Below are 18,914 nucleotides of genomic sequence, written 5' to 3' on the forward strand. Positions count from 1 at the left end.
GCTTTTAACCCCTTCCCCCAAGTGACATTTTCTTATTTCTCAAGATCCACGTCAAATATCATCTTCTTCATAATACTTCCCGGTCAGATCTTATTCCCGCCCCCAGGTTCTCTTGTACTTCATCTGAAGGTCAGCTGTGTCTGGCCCCTTGGCTAGACTGTGAATTCCTTGAAAGCAGCTATTTTACTTTATTTTTGTACCTTAACTTCACCCAGTACTTGGCATATATTAAATGCTCAATAAATGTTTAATGAGTTGGATAGTTATCTAATAATCTCTGGGTATTAAAATACATTATACCTTCTTGTCTACATTTTTCCACAAGGCTATCAAGAGACCATCAGATTCCTTTTTAAATCAAAATGTAAGATTATGTCCATTAAATTTCCCTGTTTATCAATTCAGCCCATCAGCCAACTATGCTGCTTTCTTTTTGTTTTAAGTTTATTTATTTAATTTTGAGAGAGGTTGGGAAGCGGTAGAGAGAGAGAGAAAATCACAAGCAGGCTGCATGCTGTCAGTGCAGATCCCCATGTGGGGCTCGTCGTGACCTGTGAGCTCAGGACCTGAGCTGAAATCAAGAGTGGGACCCTCAACTGACTGAGCCCCCCAGGAGCCCCTATGCTGCTTTCTTTCTATTTTATTTTTAATTTTTTAAATACTTTATTGTCAAATTGGTTTCCATATTAACACCCAGTGCTCTTCCCCACAAGTGCCCCCCACCATCACCACCTCCTCCCTTCCCCCTCCCCCTCCCCCTTCAACCCTCAGTTCATTTTCAGCATTCAGTAGTCTCTCATGCTTTGCGTCCCTCTCTCTCCCCAACTCTCTTTCCCTCTTCCCCTCCCCCTGGTCCTCCATTATGTTTCTCCTGTTCTCCTGTTAGACCTCTGAGTGCAAACAGATGGTATCTGTCCTTCTCTGCCTGGCTTATTTTGCCTGGCATGACACCCTCGAGGTCCATCCACTTTGCTTTCTTTTTAAATGGGATCAAGCCTTCTGAAGAATTTTGACAGAAATGTTTATTTACTGTTTCTGTAATGTGTTCACTCATTCTTGAAAATTGAGACATTTGCTTTGTTTTTTTTCATCTCTTTTATTCACTGCAATACTAATTCACTTGCAGTAATTTCAAGATTACATCCATTCCAATGCATTTTATTACTGTTGCATATAAACAGTTTGGGTTGGTCAATTTGATCTCCTGTGTTATAATTATTGATAAAATAACAGTACTTTACACTTGTAAAAGTGCCTTGCCGTTTGCAAAATGTTTTCCCAGATCTTACCTCATTTGAGCCTTACTAGAAGTTCCTGTTTCATTTGTAGTGATTATTATCTGGTTTCCAGTCAGGAAAACAGTTTAGAGAGATAGGTCACATGACTGGATATCGAAGAGTCAAGAATCAAATCCAAGCTTTTTAGAGCAACCAAGGACGTTATTTTTGATCTGGGCTCTGGTGCCTTATGCTCATTCTGTTCTTTCCTGATTAAAGAAAACTCTTCTCACGGAAAAGAAACAAGCACAGTTCAACAGCTCTCCTTTTCTCTTTGCATTTCCTGTTCTTGTATTCTCCCAATCTTTTTTCCTCCAACCTTTCTCTTTTTTATTTTTCCCCCCTTTTTATTTTGAGCGTATCCATTTTGTCATATATTCTGTTTGCCAGTTAAATTTGCTTCAGTGCTGCAGGGAAAAAGGAAAGAAACCAACACTCATTGTCAGATGCCACATTTGGTATTTCCGCATGTTATTAGTTCAGTGTCATAACGTAGCAAGATTGGTGAAATTATCCTTGATTTTTACAGGTGAGAAGAGAGGAGGCTCGGAGACTTACCCAGTTATTACCTACCATAATATGCATCGTCCCTCTACTCTCAAATTGTCTGAATAAGGATTTCAAGTGGAAACACCTTCTCTTTGATTTTGTGCAGAATTTAGTATGCTTTTTGGTTTGTTTTTTTAAAAGGGGCACTCCATGATGGTTTTCCTCTTTTTTTCTGTGATATTTTCATATTTAGAGAAATGTGATAGAAATTTAAGAAGGCATGGGGAATGTTGGGTCTACCTCTTTCCTTCTCCTGGTGTGTTTTTCATTTGGTTTAAGTCACTGTGAAAATGTAAATATGTTACCTTAACAAGGGTGCACACGCGCGTGCGTGCACGCACACACACTTTTATCAACATAATACCTCAGCAAGAACTAGTTTCTCAGATGGGTCCTTACAGAGAACAGAGTCCCAGGGAGATGGGACCCAGGACAGGGGAAAGCCTGTGGAGGGAAAGGAGGGGCCCCAGCCCTGGGGCATGGCACCAGAGGGCAGGACTGTGGGGGGCATTCGAACATCAATGCACAATGGCGGTGAGGACTCTGTTGTCCTCTGTTGTCATGCCTTCTCCTTAACCTCCAGAGTTGTGTCTAGAGTCATCTTGGTGCAGCACAAGTGGTGACCACACTTCTGAGTTTTAGGAGTTGTGCCGCCTCTCGGTTTTCTCCTGCTTCCTATGAATAACAAGCATGTCTCTCCCTAAATTGAATTTCAACAACACACAACCCGGTGGACTCATAATTATAAACCACTAAATGTTAGAGATGGAAGGAAATAATTTCTATAATGACTGTGCCTAGTCATAAAGTAATCTCTTATTTCCCCACTTTCTAGACAATTGCAACACGACTTTCCCAGGGCTCTGATTTTCAGCACGGATGATTTTTTCTTCAGGGAAGACGGTGCATATGAGTTCAATCCTGATTTCCTGGAGGAAGCGCATGAATGGAACCAGAAAAGAGGTGACAAATTCCTTTCCAAATTCCTGGGAAATCCTGTTGTGCACATAGAATAAGTTTTATGGAAGGAGTGTAATAAAAAGTTCTGCCATTTCCCTTCCCCCCACCCCCAAACAGAATGCCAGAGCATAACCGTTCTAGATTCCAGGAAAAAGAAAATTATTGATAATGGGTTCAGAAATAGGTGGCACTAAAGTTGTATAATGAGGAGATCCTGTAATAAAAATAACAAAATGTGGAGTACGCTCACCCTTCTGATTGTTGCATGTTGCTCACTGTTATATAACATTGTGTTGCAGCCAGAAAAGCAATGAGGAATGGCATATCCCCCATTATTATTGATAATACCAACCTCCACGCCTGGGAAATGAAGCCCTATGCAGTCATGGTAGGAAACAGCGTCATTCTGATTTTTCAGTTCTGGAAATTTTGTGAGAAAATTGAACCATTTGTTCTTCCCTCTTCTTCTGATTTGCCATGATCTCATCTTCATTAACAGTAGTTCTCTCAGAGAGCAGGTAAACTGGTTTTATCCTAGGGTTTCTCTGTTGTTCAACGGCTGAAACTTGCTGAGATACTAACATCCCCTTAGGGTACGTTTTTTAAATACTCCTAGGTCTGAAGTCTTGATAGTTTTTCTGTCTTGGTTTTCTGTCTTGCTTTCCAAAGGGGAGATATATATATATATATATATATATATATATATATATATATATATACAGGGGCACCCTCTGAAACTTGCAGAGACATATTAGGCTAGGTGGTCCTTCTTAGCCGTGTTGTAGGTTAGATTAATAGGAACTTTGTCTTTGACAAGCAGGATTTCAGTACTCTTCAGTGCTGCCACGTGAGAGTTCCAGGGCGACATTTCTTTTTTTTTTGGTTTTAAAACAGATTCAGGATTAGCATTGTAACCCTATTAAGATACTAGAATACAAATCTAAATATACAAAGATAACAACTCAGCACCCTGCTGTCGGAATAGAAAAGGACAGTAAGAGGAATAAAACTATGTTCGTATTTTAAACTATGCTCTATTTTCAGACATATTTCACCTTTCCTGGTAATAAGTTCTCATTCCCTATTGGGCATATAGACAGGAGGAAAGATCCTGAAACACACAGGGCAAGAAGACGACAGCTGAGCAGTCTAATTTTACCACGCATAATCCCCGCTTGTCTAACTGTAGGTGAAGATCTCTGAGACACCGGGCCCGCGGCACCTATTAATGGCTTCTTGTTAATCTGGGGGCAAAAGGGCTTCCATACAGGTGTGCTGCTCTCTAACTGTACGTCCATCGGGTTTACTTAGGCCCCATCTATGGGACTTTGGGTGAATGTAGAAAGGCATGAACATCAACTTTGTAGTTACTTCAGTTCATGAGCCAAGAGTCCACTTGGGGGAGAAATGATTGGGGACATGAACAGTCAAGTTAATTAAGGCACAACTCAATCCCAGCAGTTAGTGGGAGAGTGGCTTAAGGAAAGACATCTTACTTATTTTTTATTATCTGGAATGTACAATGTTTTTAAGCCACCCACAGCTATTAATAAGACCCAGAATTTAGGTATTTTCCATATATAATATATGAATTCTTTTCAAATTAGAAGGGTCTATTCTCAATCTCAAGAATGAAGAGGAAATCTTTTTAATTTTTTTTTTGTTTTTTTATTTATTTTTGAGACAGAGAGAGACAGAGCATGAGAGGGGGAGGGGCAGAGAGAGGAGGAGACACAGAACCAGAAGCAGGCTCCAGGCTCTGAGCTAGCTGTCAGCACAGAGCCTGACGCGGGGCTCGAACCCACGAATGTGAGATCTGACCTGAGCTGAAGTCGGAGGCTTAACCGACTGAGCCACCCAGGCGCCCCAGAAATCTTTTTACTTAGCTGTTTTCCTTCTGTATTTTATAACACAACAAACAGTAATGACAATAGAGTTCACATTTTGAGATAAAAAAAGGAGTAGGCAATTTATGAATGTAAAGACTATTTGGATGTTTGTGTGCAGACTGTGCACCCGAGGAAAATGGGGCACGGTGTTTGGGGCCAGACCGTCGTGCATCGTGGGGAAAGCCCCTCTTGGCAGGAAGAGTTTGTAAAGAGTATTGGGAAATCACTTCTATTTCATAGGCTCTGTTCGTAGGGCACCCTCACTTTCCACCTGAGGCATGAGGAATGGGACAAGGCATTTGGCTGAGGAAAATTCAGTGATAATCATAACAGGGACTTTGAGGAACCCCTGACCTCACCTCTCAGACACGTGGAGAGGATAGCGAAAACTAGCTCAGCTATCTATTTTCAAAAAGCCCCCAAAGAACCTTTATCATTTTCTACATAGTAGACACAATTGACCAAAATTTATCATTGGGAACCATAATATAATCTGAGAGTGCTTAAGTATGGAAATGAACCAACTGTACTTTTTAAGGCCTTGGATTACTGGTAAAACAAAAGGACTTTTAGAAAAGATTTGTAGTAAATGTTAAATGGCAGCATAAACATTCCCAAACATACATACCATGTCTTCAATGTTTTATGTACTTTTGAAAAATCAGGCACTTGAAAATAACTATGAAGTTATATTCCGAGAACCTGACACTCGCTGGAAATTCAACGTTCAAGAGTTAGCAAGGTACTTCTTTGTTTTTCTAGTTCCTCATTATGTATCCTGCTGTTTTCAGGTATTTCAGACTGAACAAAAGAATCTTTTCAGGCTGGAAATGGACATGGTAGTTTTCAGGCCAGAAATGGTAATTCCTGGAAATTGATAACTTTGGATTTATTAATGTGAAGACTTTAGTTTTGGGCCAGTTTTCTAATATACTGCTAAATGCTACACTTTGGCTTGGACTTGGTCCTTTTAAAGGACACGTTTAACTTTCTACTAAAATGCTTCTTCATTAATGAACGTTCTCTGCATGGGATTGCACATGTCAGTGGAGTTTCTGCACTGAGGTTAAATAAAAGATCTTTAGATGTTGAATAGTCTGTGGTTCATTTATGGCCTAGATGCTGCTTATTTATAAGCAATAAATGTCCAAATACTACTAACTTGTCGATTGAGTGCATGGGTTCTGATATTCACTGTCTGTGTTATTTGATAATGTCAATGACTTAAAGTAACCAGTGAGATCAGAATTTACTTTTTAGGAATAGGACTGATTTATCCTATAGTTATAAGCAGACAGTGCTTCCAGAATGGGTGTGTGGCCCACCCCCATCAGGACTGTCTGGGGTGGTTGATAAAATCCTAGTCCATGGGCCCCAGGCCACCGTTAGAATCTCTGGTACTGCACTTTGAACTGTATCCCGAGTTGATTCTGATGCCCACTTGAATTTAAGGTTATTTTAATTAGCATCTAGAAGTATCTCAAACTGGTATAAATTGATTATAGATATATGCATGATTTAACAGGCAAATATATAAAAAATAGATTTCATGGTGTTCTTTTATACCTGAAGCACAGAGTTGAGATTTCCAAAAACAAAGCATTTCTGAAACTCGACACTGTGCACCTTAGAGCAGCACAAAAATACAGGAGTGGAGCCTGAAAGATAACTCCTTAGAGAGATGCTATGGTTTAGTGAGAGTGAAATCCTGAGACTAGGGAGTGCATATTGATATAATGACGCAGGACTTGTAAAATACATGTAGCTCCCTTTGATATACCGCCTTAAGTACATGTTTGCATTTTTTCCATGTAGAAGGAACATTCACGGAGTCCCAAGAGAAAAAATACACCGAATGAAGGAACGCTATGAACACGATGTTACCTTTCACAGTGTGCTTCATGCGGAAAAGCCGAGCAGAATGAACAGAAGCCAGGACAGGAATAACCCATCACCGTCCGACAGGGCAGCGTACTGGCATGCCTGCGCGGAGTTTCCCAGCCGGAGGGCTCACGGTGGCTTCACACACGAGAGCTCCTGTAACAGAAGGGGTGGCTGTCACCATGGATATTAGAGGCCTACCGTACACGCATTCACAAGTTTCCTAAATCAATTTTTACCGCAACTTTTGGTATTTATTCTTTGTTCAGTTTTAGCCAGAGCTCTAATTCCAGTGTAAATAGTCGGACCTGAAAGTTTTTTGGCAGAAGTCATTATATTAATTTTCAACAAGCATTTGTGAAAAGGGATCCTATATGCAGTCTGATGCTGGGAATTCTGATTTGATTAAACAAAGTCACTTTCTCTAGGGAAAGTTAATTGGAAACGGAAACCTGAGAACACACCCAAGTCACATAAGTTCAATATATAGAAGCTTCAGTACACTTTTTCTGAAGTAATCTATTTTTCCAGGAAATTCATCTCCACCAGGAAAGTTGGAAAGGTGGGGAAGTGGGACACAGGAAAAATGTTAGTGCCATTGCTGTGTTGATAATCTGTGTATCCAAACATGTGAGCTATGTGGCCGTCATGATGATAGTGATTTTCCTTTAAAATGCATTTGCTAGATAGCCTATGTCTAAGGGAACATCGTCCTCCAAAGTAGACACTTTGGGAAATTATTCCTTTATTCTCGTGATGTGTCATTGTTAAAAAGGCCTGTTGGACCCTTCTTAACAGCTGTAAAAGCTACTGAGGAAAATCAGTGTCATTATTTAAAGTCACATCTTTTGTTTTAACTGCCACTTTAATGAATAGGATTAATTCTGATTAACTTTCTTGGCTGTTGTGCTCATAGTGTAAATTAAAGAAGCCTGACTTTATAAAACACCAGTTTTAAAGAGGAAAAAATTAAGCAGTTTTTAGACATGTGTATAATCAGTTGGCTTCCCAAATGTGTGGGAGTACAAGGAATTAAGCATCCCAAGATATAATCATACAGGGATATGGAAAAGTCTTGGCAGTCTTGGCATTTTATGTGGTATTCTTTAAGACAATGCAGTTCTACCACAACTCTGGGATGCCCCTCTTATACCAATACGGAACTTATGACTCCAAGTCAAACCTCAACAGGTGAGAATCAGAATAATTTGCTATGAGACCATGATAGATAAGATCATGTAGGATGTATGCTTTATTTCTTGCTGACCAATAGCTTCCTTCTGATGTTCTGTGAAATATTATTTTAAATGTCCTATATAATGGTGCTTTTATGGTTATTAAAAATATATGGTATTGCTTTATATGAATTTGTCATTGAATCTAGACTTTGTTTCAATGATATAAAAAATTACCAAAATCCCATAGAATTCTACCATATTAGAACCAGTTTTTCTATATCATAAACTTATTTACCAGTCTTCTTTAGTAAATAGGAGACAAAAGCAACCTAATAGTTTACATGCTTATATAAATTATTTAATCTGTACACATTATTTTAGCATTTCAATGCCTGACACTGTTGAAAACTTATGGTTTTTTTATTCACTTTGAGTAACCACTATGACATGGCTCCAGGGTTAGATCCAGAGCTTTTAAAAAGCTCAGGAGAGTAGTTTTCCTATTTGTCTCTTTTTTCCCTAGATGACTCCTGAAATACTTGGTTTGGAAGCATAAACATAATTGATTAAATGATGCCAACTAGAAGTGATTTTTTCTATCAACCCCCAAGTTTCCTGATTTATGTAATTTTTTGAACACTCAACTGTAACCTGTAGTTTTGTATTATTAATGTTTGCATTGTTCACAGAGCTTTCTGTCAGAGATAGGCTCTCGTTACGTGATTGCTGAGGAACACAAATTGCTTTTACCTTTTATCCTTTATCTTACGGTGTACATTCTTGACTTTGTGATCATTGTCACTTCTTAGGAGATAATATCCGCATATACTTAAGCTTCATATTTTGCTTATATAGCTTCCTATATTTTTTACAATGTATAAAAACGGAGTGTGTGCATGAGATCTCTAACATGTAGTCTAAATGGTAAGGAAGAATGGAGGAGGTACTAGCAGTTCAGGGTAAATTTTTCTAATTCTTTTTGTTCACCCGAGACTCAAGTTTATTCCCTGTTCTAGAGCGGATCACTTGGAAAATGATTAGGAGGGGAAGAAATTGTTTTACGAACAAAACTTATATTCCATGTTAAAGTTAAGACTGGCAGAACACTTGAGTTAAAAAGAACTGCAGAATGGACTATTGTTATGTTAATTTTTAGAGGGGGAGAAAAATCATGGATCACAGTTATGAAAGAAAAAATGCTTTTTAAAAGATTTATTCTTGGCTTTGAAATGTGTTTATAATTAGATTTGAAAACATGATATTTTATATAAATTTAAGACATAGTAAAAGGCCTGATTTCAGAGTTTCTCCATCCTATTAGCTCCTGGGTAGAACTGTATTCTCTTTTCTCCATTAAGCATAAGAAAGTCACAGATGAGAATATCCTCTTATATTGAACTATTACTGTCTGCCTTGGTGGTTAGAGAAAACCAGGTCTGAAGGAGGTACTTGCCGAGTCCTGTGACAGGGCTAAAAATAAAGCAGGTAGAAACACTGCCAATTTGAAAGAATGATTTTCTCTTAAGTTGCAGATGATCATTTTGTTAAAAAAACATTAACACCATGAAATCTGGTTTAAAGTATTTGAATTTTTAATTAAAATAGTTTCAGAGGTGACACTGGAATCATAAAAAGGAATTACATTGAGAATTCTTTTTTCCTGTAGTTATGCTGACTTGGGTTGAAGGATAGGTCTTAGAAAACACCACTGTTGTACCTTACACTTCCTGATGTTTGATCAGGATACAACTATAAGAGAACCAACACATTTGTTAGGGAAAACTGGGTCACAGTGAGCTATCTCTGAAAAACAAAACAGAACAAAACCACCTAAAATAGGAACTAAACTAAAAGAAATTACAGGAGTCAAAATAACTGTACTTGGAAACCTAGTTTCATTTACGTAAGGACACAATTTAAAGAAAAAGGTATGTTTAACTTTCTAAAATAATACTTGATCTAATCCAGTGACCAAATCCAGTCATAAAGATTTAAAGGAGATTTTTTTTCTTGATTAGTTAATAAATATACAGTCAACTTTAAGATCTATAACAAATAAAAGTACAGAAGCAGGCGAAGAGCATTCCTGTGACGGACGCGCAGTCGGGGAAATCCAAAACTATTTCTTTTCTCATTATGCGAACACTGATGTGTAGTTTGAAACTGTATTTTTTACAAACTGGAGAGGCTGAGTCAGTAGCTGATTTTTGCCATGTTTGCTTTTGTTGCCTTTGCAGTCTCATAGATGTCCTTTTTACTGTACCGGTGTCCTGCACATCAGTGTCCCATCCTTCGGTGCTGGCCTGGGGGTTCTCGCAGTCTCTGGTCCCAGATGCAGTAGAGGCCTTTTCAGCCTGACATAATCTTTTGAGCTCATGGGAGCAGTCCTAGGGGAGTCACTGAGAGACATAGGTTGATTTTCTCCTGCCGAACCAGACAAAAGGGCTTGAGTGTTTATCAATGCAAGTTCTTCGTCAGCTATTGAATCACTTTCCAAAAGGGAAGTGTCATTAAATTTAAGTGGAGTCATCTGAGGAGAATTCAACTCTTTTTTCTTCATAGGTGTTTCATATATGGTGCCACAACTTCGTGGTGGCTGAAATGCCTTCTGTGCAGCTGGAGAAACAAATGTACAAATGGGACTAACGGGTGGAGGTAAAGGCAGTCTACTCAAAAAATCTAAGGCTTTTCTCTTCTTGCAGTTTTTTGGGTCATCCAGCTCTTTCTCCCCTTTATAACAAGACTTGGAAGTCTTTTGAGCTGATCCAGGTGTGGGAACAGACTTTGCTTTCAGCTTAGAAAGTGATAAAGGAGTCTGGTAATTCGTCTCACTACTGGGAGAAGACATCTAATAAAAAGACAAAAAGCAGCCTAGATAATGATGCACTAATATATAAAACATCATTAAATTAGCTTTCATCAGAAATATTTAAGCACACAAATACCACACACATTCTCACGCCCATCATGACTCACAGGTCAGATTATTTCAAGAGACACTTATATTATTGTTCTCATTCTAGAAGGAAATAGTTTTGCATAAAGGATATAAAAATGACACGAAAAGAAAGAAGAATGAAGACTATTTGTACTAAAAGACAAAAAAGGAGACAAGGGGATTTAACTTATGCTTTAGTCTTTTTTTATTAATAGCTTAAACAAAGATAAACATTTTTAAACCATTTTAAGAGCACAGACCGCCTGGCTTCTAATACCTACTTTTCTGGTTTTGTAACTGTGGTCACTGTTCAGCCCCTCTAGGCCACAGCTTCCTCATTTGCAAAACAGAGACGATTTTCATCCCATGGGTTATGGTGAAGATTAAATGAGTTAATACAGATACACTAAGCAACTGTTAGCTACTTGAGACTTAGTCATCAGTCAGTATTACTGACCTTATAGCTTAATTTGCATGTATGGTGATTTAAAGAGTTAAACTGAGCTTAGCCCTAATTGTATAGAACAGTCAGTTCTCCTAGCAAAAGGACATAGGCAAAACACTATTTTCTTTCACAGGTACTTGCAATGCTAAAAATGAAAGCACCTGTTTGTCAAATTTGCCCCCAGAGAAGGTTACATTCTGGCTTTGATAAACAAGATATAATTTCCAGATAACCTATCCTTACAGGAGCCACATAACAATAACCCATACTTTCTGGTCAAGTTTAATTACATTTTACCAAGTTTACCACATATACACCAGAATACAGTATTACCTTCATATATAATATTTATAAAATTCCTTAAATTAACTTACCAAAACTTTATTCCCTATGCCAAGGACTGTTGGAGTTGCATGTGGCTCTGAAGCATACTCTTTAGTTGGGGTGCACAGCTTGGGGTTGTTGGCATTAAGTAGATGCATAAGTTTGTTTTCTGCATCATTGCAAAACATATCAATATTCTAAGAAAATAAATTGGAAAAGCTGTTTTGTAAAATGAAAACACACATTCATGTTTTCAGAAACACACATTCATATAACACACATTCATGTTACCTTTAAAACCAGAAATAAAAGGTTCAGACCAGAAAAACAGATTGACACACCTAAAATCTGATAGCAACTGTCCAACCATATACCCCTGTAAAAATGCAAAGCCAACACGTTGGAGGGAGAGAGGGAGTGTGTGTCCATCAGGGAAGCAAAGAGGTGGAAGAGATCTTCCCACCCAGCCAGTTTACTTAGCCAGGTATCATACGGTACTGGATTAGGAGCTGGAGGACTGGGGCCCACGTTCCGGCTGTTTCCTGCCTAACAGCTGTGAATCATCTAACATCTACAGGGTATGGCCTGGGTCAGAACTGCCTCATGTCTGTTCCAAGAACTAATGGAAACAATCTGTAGGTGAAGCCACATAAAACTGTTGTTTCAGAAGTTACAATTGGTCATATATCAGCAATTTTATATGATTTAACCTAGTTCATGAGAGTATTTTGTAAAACTCGAAAGTGCTACGTAAATGGCAGTCAGTAGTCTCTGAACTATCCTGGAATAAAACCTAGAAGAAAACCTGGGATGGCTTTCCTCTGTATGGAAGCCAAATCGTGAATATAATTCCCACTCCATCCCCAATTTAGAAACCAGATAAATGACGGTGTTAGTCTTCATTATACATATTGAGTCTTTAGGTAAAATATTACACAAACTTCCTTTATACAGCTGGCTACTCTAATACTTTTTTTTTTTGCTACTCTAATACTTTAAAAATATAATTATACGTATGCATATATATATATTGACTAACACACATTTCAAATATTAAACTAGGAGGTTTCTCTTGAAGACTCTTTGCTAGTTAGCAATGTACAAAATCCAAACCTGCACTGGGAGGCAGCACCGCCCCGTGGTTAATAGTTGGGGCTGCGCGGGGCACCTGTGGGTCTCAGTCAGGTAAGCATCTAACTTCAGCTCAGGTCTGATCTTGTGGTTCACGGGTGTTTGAGCCCCATGGCAGGCTCATGCAGACAGCCCAGAGCCTGCTAAGGATTCTGTGCCTCCCTTTCTCTGCCCCTCTTCCTCCCTCTCAAAAATAAATATTAAAAAAATATATTTGTGGCTATGCACTCAAAGAGCTTAAGTATGAATTCTGCTTCTGACAGCTTGGCTGTGTGACTTAACCTCACCGTTTTTCCTCAATAAAATGGAAAAACAGTTCCCTACCTCATAGGATTAGTGGAAGAATTGAAAGCCACAGGCTATGAGCAAGGCCTGACATACAGTAAGCACTCTAAACTGTAGCTAACAATTATTACTTGCTATATATATAAATGCAAGCATAAAGAGTATACATTATCCAGGGAAAATAATTTCAATATTCTATTTGAGATGTGATTTGACTATTCAAATCAAGGACAGATATAAACTATAAAATACCAGATATGGAGTTTAAAACGTAAATTTGGAATCTGCAGGTTATTAACTGTACTGCCATGAACTGCAGGTAATTCATTCTTGTTCCCCCTTGGCCTGTAGCTCTGAACATCCTCCTCAGTTTCTCCTCACTCGCCTCCCTTCAAATCACTTTCTTCCAGCTGTCATGTCCCCACCTCCTCGGGCTCAAAAGCAATTGATCTATGAAGAAACCTCATCTTACATTATTTCTCAACTATCCAATTTTCACAGAAGTCACAATTTCCTTGATAGTTGACCATCAAGATAAGAAAACACCAAAATGCATGGTAATGCACAAAGTAATTTTACCTCAAGAGTGTTTTTCATTTTGTGGAATGTCTCTTGAAAATGGCCCTCCTTTGGATTGGCAGAAAACCTACAAAAATCTCCAGCAAATAAAGTAGGAATTCCTGATTTAGATTCCGGTCGCCACTGGAGGTTGCTAGCAGCAATTAATGTATGAGGTTTAATAACATCTTCATTAAGATCGGTCCAGACCTTTATTGCCAATAAATTATGGCATTCATCTGACAAATAGACCAAAGGAGCAAAACCTAAGATGAAACAAAACAAAAAATTCCACTTCATTATATATGTGAGATAAATTTTTAAAAATGCAAGAAACTTCTAATATGCCCACTTGTTTTGGTATGCTAATAGTAAAAAACAGATCAAAATAATTAAGTTTAGATAAAGCTCAGAATTTCCAAAATAACCTGTTGCTTTTGGTGCTAAAGTTTCAGTGTGAACGTGACAACATATTCTGTTGCTGAGGTCATGGGGAATCACTCATCCTCCTACACTGCTGGTGGGAATACAAATCTGTGCAACCCTCTAGAGAAACAGCTGGTGGAACCTAGCAAAATGACGCACACTTACCTTCCCACCCAGCAACCCCACTTCTCGTACTCAATTCTGAAGACGTACTTGTAATAATAGTGACGTATCTATGAACAAGATTCATGAAAACACTGTGTACAGGTTACTCAGTGAGGCCCAGGGGAGTAGCAGGATAAGCAGCAGCACGTTCATACCATTTTGTACTACGCAGCTCTATCTACAAGCTAAGGAGGAATTGCTCTGTAAAAAATGGTCCAAAATCTTCGGAATGAAGCAAAAGCTGATCTAACAGGAAAGTGTATAGCGATACAGGCCTACTTCAAGAAACCAGAAAAATCCCTAATAAACAAACTAATCTTAACACCTAAAGGAAACAGAAAAAGAACAAACAAAATCCAAAGCTAATAGAAGGAAAGAAATTATAAGGAGTAGAGCAGAAATAAATGACATTAAAAAATATATCAAGCTTTTTCAAAGCTACATCGTTGAAAAGATAAAATTGATAAACCAGACTAAAGCCAGACTCATCAAGAAAGAGAGACAGGACTCAAACAAAATCATAAATGAAGGAGGAGAAATAATAACAGACACCGCAAAAATACAAAGATCATGTTATGAAAAAGTATATGCCAACAAACTGGACAATCTAGAAGAAATAAATAAATTCTTAGAAACATGTAACCTCTCAAAACTGAATCAGGAAAAAACAGAAAATTGAACAGATGGATTACCAGCAGTGAAAATGAATCAATAATCAAAAAACTTTCAAGAAACAAAAGTCCAGGACCAGATGGCTTCACAGGTGAACATTTAAATAAGAGTGAACACCTATTCTTCTCAAACTATTCCCAAAAACAGAGGAGGAAGGAAGACTTCCAAATTCACTCTTATGAGGACAGCATTATCCTGACCTCAAAACCAGATACACACTTCAAAAAAATACCCCCCAAACTACACACCAATATCTCTGATGGCCACGGATGCAAAAATCCTCAATGAAACATCAGAACACTGAATCCAACAATACATTAAAAAAACCATTCACCATAATCAAGGGGGATTCATTCCCAGGCTATGAAAATGGTTCAATATTTGCAAACTAATCACCATGATACATCACATTAAGAAGAGAAAGGATAAAAAAATCATATGATCATCTAAATAGAAGCAGAAAAAGGATATGACAAAGTACAGCATCCATTCATGATGAGAATCCTCAACAAAGCAGGGTTAGAGGGGACATATGAAAAACCCACAGCCCCAACATCATACTCAGTGGTTAAAACTCAGAGCTTTTCATCTAAGATCAAGAACAAGACAAAGATGTCCACTCTCACCATTTTTATTCAGTACAGTACTAGATTTCTTGGCTGTAGCAAGCAGACAAAAAAGAAAAAGAAAAGGCATCCAAATTGGTAAGGAAGAAATCAAACTTTCACTATTAGAAGATGACAAGACACTGTATTGAAAACCATAAGGACTCCACCAAAAAAAACCTAGTATAAATGAATTCAGTAAAGTTGCAGGATACAAAATTAACACACAGAAATCTAGACTGTTTCTGATAACAAAGTAGCAGAAAGAGAAATTATGAAAATCCCGTTTACAATTGCACTAAATAGAATAGAATATTTCAGAATAAAAAAAAAAAAGAACGAGATAGCCTGTCATGAACTGATACTGTTTAAGTGAAAAAAAGGCGTGCGCACACGCACACACACACAAGGATTAAAGTTTGTTACCTTTCCTATAAGAAAGAAGTTGATATAAGAAATTGCACATATATCTGTCCACTTGTGGAGAACAAACACAGGAAGGATAAACTGGAAACCGCAGAGGCAGGGCGCGTAGAGAGAAGGGAAGGAACAGCCCTGGGTGGAGGGATGAGAACATGGCGCTTCTCTCAGTATGTCTTTGTGCAGAAGATTCTAAACATCACAGTATTTTACACACACTTCACCTATCCCACCAACAAACAAGCCCAACCACAGAGGAGGAAACCCACAATACAATACACACACATACTTCCTAGCTCTTTCTGTCTGAAAGGGCCTAGAAGCAATGGTGCCTCTGTAGTAATGAGTACATCTAGCAATCAGATCTTGGCTGTAAACACCATGTTCTCAAAAAAAAAAAAAAAAAAAAAAAAGGGGGAAGAAGAAGAAGAAGAAAAGAAAAGGAAAAAGAAAAAAAAGACCCAGGGTTTCTTTGAGAAGTAGCTGATTCATCTTGACTGGGGCAAGGCACATACAAGATGAACCTGGAACATCCTGTAATGCTGAAAAGAGGTGCTCACAAAATTACAGGAGTCAACCTGAAAACACTCCCAGTGGCCAAAACTGAAACAGTCTAAAAAACAAAATAATGCAGGTATTGAATTCTAACCCACAGAATAAAATACATATTCATTCGCCCATACTGATATAAATCAAATAAATTTGGGGAAGAGGGGCAGCTCTTCCTTACAGTAGAATTCCAGTAAGTGGAGAACAAGAGGAGAAAAAAGGAAATCATAAGGCAAACAGTACAATAAAAACTGTTGCAAACAAAATCAGCTGATAGATGCTAAAATTAATTGGTGAAAGTACGAGGTGAAATGTGACCGCACAGTCTCACAGAGTCTTCCTTAAGACGAAGGGGGAGACAGCAAGGTTGCTGCTCCCAGTAACAAGCAGTATCACCGTCGTTAAACCTCTGCTGGGGAGAAGGACAGACCCAACGCAGGCTCTGTGGCACTTCGGCCAAACATGTATACCCGTATTCCAATCGTGAGAAAACAGCGAACAAACCCAAGTTGGGGGAAATGCTACAAAATAACCGATCAGTCTATTCAAGAGAGTCAAGATTGGGAAAAACAAGAGAAGCCTGGGGAACTGTTGGAGACTAGTGAAGACCAGGAGAAATGATGATCCCATGAAAGTGGGATCCAGGGACGTAGAAAGGAAAACAGCACAACAAACTTTCATTCACTTGGCTCTACAGTGCAGGTAAGAATACTGTGCTGATGTTAACGTCCTGAGTCGAATGGTGCCATGGTCACGTGGGATGCTGACATCAGGGGAAGCTGGGGCGGGGGTCACTGTAAACTGACCTAAGCCAGGAAATGGACCTAAGAAGTGACCTCATTTAATTCATTCATTTGATACCACAGTTTCTGTAATATGGTAACACAACAGATTGAACACATAGAAGTCCCTACTTGAAGCCCAATTCTCAGAGCTGGACTTGGCTTCGCTTTGTTAGCGGGAAGTATAAGAGAACACACAGGCATTAGAGCCTGAATGTACAGGTTACAATCCTTCATGTAACTGTGACCTTGGGCAGGTTAAACTCTCTGAGCCCCAGTCTCCTCATCTGTACAGAGAGAGGGATGATAACAGCAAATGAACAGCATTACCACGAGCACTTTATGACACTGTATATACCTGAAGTTTTCAACAATTACCCACACTCCGCCCCCCCTCCCCCATTTTGTTAGAAGTGGGGACAGAAACTAAAACCAAGTCCCTGTCCTTGAAGAGATCACAGTATCATTGGTGGGGAGGAGATTCAGAAATGTGGACACAAGGTCACGGGCTACGTGATGGGTGGCTGAACCAACCAAGCACATGGACACCGCAGAAACTGAGGAGGGAAGACCTAACGCTGGCATAAGCACCCAGCAGGGGAGGAACATGATTCGGCTGGGCTGGGCGACGAGCAGGAACAGTTCTGCAAGCCCTTCGGACAGAGGACAAAGGGCATCGCTAGTACGGTCGGAAGGCAGTTTTCAAAGGTCGGAAGTGCTAAATGTCCTACATGTGGCCTCAGGAGCATGAGGCGGCATAGTTCAGCTGAGGCGTGCGGGCCGGTGCTGTAAAGCAGTTGAAGAGTTGAAGAGTTTCTCAGGCATCTGAGGGAGTGTGGGTTTCATTTTCTAAGGGACAGGAGCCACTGAAGATTTTAGGTCAGGACACATCATTAGATTTGAGTGTTAGATAACTAGTACTCCCAGTGTAAGGTGGCACTTTGAAACGTTTGAACAAGAAATGTTCACTCAAACCAAAATGAGGAATATCCTGAAGTAAAATTAAAAAAAATGGTGATGAAAGAAACGAGACTGTGAATCGGCCAGGCACAGAACGGCTCAGCTTCTAATCTCCTTTCCCAAACTGGTGAAATGACACAAAATATGAGAATTCTAGTAACTGTAATCTGAAGAAAAGCAAATGGAATGGGTATCTTACCTTTTTCCTTTTCTGATCAGAAATAACGAATATAGCTGCAGGGGAAAAGCAGACGACCAGGACTGACAGAAGTGAACATCCCAGGGTGTTGGGGGGTTGAACTGTGTTTCCCACTCAGGATGGTGAAGTCCTAACCCCCAGTACCTGTGACTGTGACCTTTATTTGGAAACAAGGTCTTTGTGGACGTAATCAAGTTACGATGAAGTCATTAGGATGATGTCCTTACAGAGAGGGGACGTCTGGACACAGACATGGACACAGGGAGAAAGCCACGTGAAGATGAAGGCAGAGATCACAGTGCTGCATAAGCCGCAAACAACAGAGATGGCCAGCAAGCCGCCAGACGCGAGGAGCAGGGCGCTCAGTACTTCTCCCTCACAGCCTCAGAAGAAACCAACTGTGCCGACACCTTACTTCGGGCTTCTGGTCTCCAGAACTGAGACAGTAAATTTTGGTTGTTTATGCTCTCCCAGTTTGCGGTACTTTGTTATGGCAGCAAAGCAAATGAATCACAGGGTATCTTCCTGAACGAGGAAAAATGATGTCGAGCAGAGCTGGTATCTTCCAGAGATATGCACTATATAGTAGAAAGAAACTCAAGAACTCAGCCACTACTCAGTAACTAAGAGGGGATAAAATGGTCTTCCTGGTAGGTCCCCACACACCTTCCTCCCTGCACACCTCACCTCCTCACCGCTTTCTGCTTCAGGGCCATGAGAC

The 18,914-nt window shown here is 39.3% G+C and overlaps 2 protein-coding genes across 4 annotated transcripts in view; one reads left to right on the plus strand and one right to left on the minus strand.

Moving 5' to 3' along the window:
* Positions 1-9,231, plus strand: part of N4BP2L1 (NEDD4 binding protein 2 like 1) — a 34,296-nt gene extending 25,065 nt beyond the window's left edge. Inside the window, exons 2-5 of one of the 3 annotated variants that reach the window (XM_029936877.1) lie at positions 2,662-2,789; positions 3,086-3,174; positions 5,341-5,417; positions 6,491-9,231. In XM_029936877.1, coding sequence (XP_029792737.1) covers positions 2,662-2,789; positions 3,086-3,174; positions 5,341-5,417; positions 6,491-6,749 — 553 coding nt within the window. In that variant the 3' untranslated portion in view covers positions 6,750-9,231. Of the gene's footprint in view, positions 1-2,661; positions 2,790-3,085; positions 3,175-5,340; positions 5,418-5,466; positions 5,536-6,490 lie in introns of all 3 variants that reach the window. The other 2 variants (XM_029936878.1, XM_029936879.1) reach the window with 2 other exon arrangements.
* A 72-nt stretch (positions 9,232-9,303) lies between these two features.
* Positions 9,304-18,914, minus strand: part of BRCA2 (BRCA2 DNA repair associated) — a 55,407-nt gene continuing 45,796 nt past the window's right edge. The window contains 4 exon segments of the mRNA XM_029936880.1: positions 9,304-10,078; positions 10,081-10,582; positions 11,492-11,638; positions 13,437-13,681. Coding sequence (XP_029792740.1) covers positions 9,774-10,078; positions 10,081-10,582; positions 11,492-11,638; positions 13,437-13,681 — 1,199 coding nt within the window. The 3' untranslated portion in view covers positions 9,304-9,773.

The sequence above is a fragment of the Suricata suricatta genome, chromosome 4 (assembly GCF_006229205.1).
Source record: "Suricata suricatta isolate VVHF042 chromosome 4, meerkat_22Aug2017_6uvM2_HiC, whole genome shotgun sequence".
Lineage (NCBI taxonomy): Eukaryota > Metazoa > Chordata > Mammalia > Carnivora > Herpestidae > Suricata > Suricata suricatta.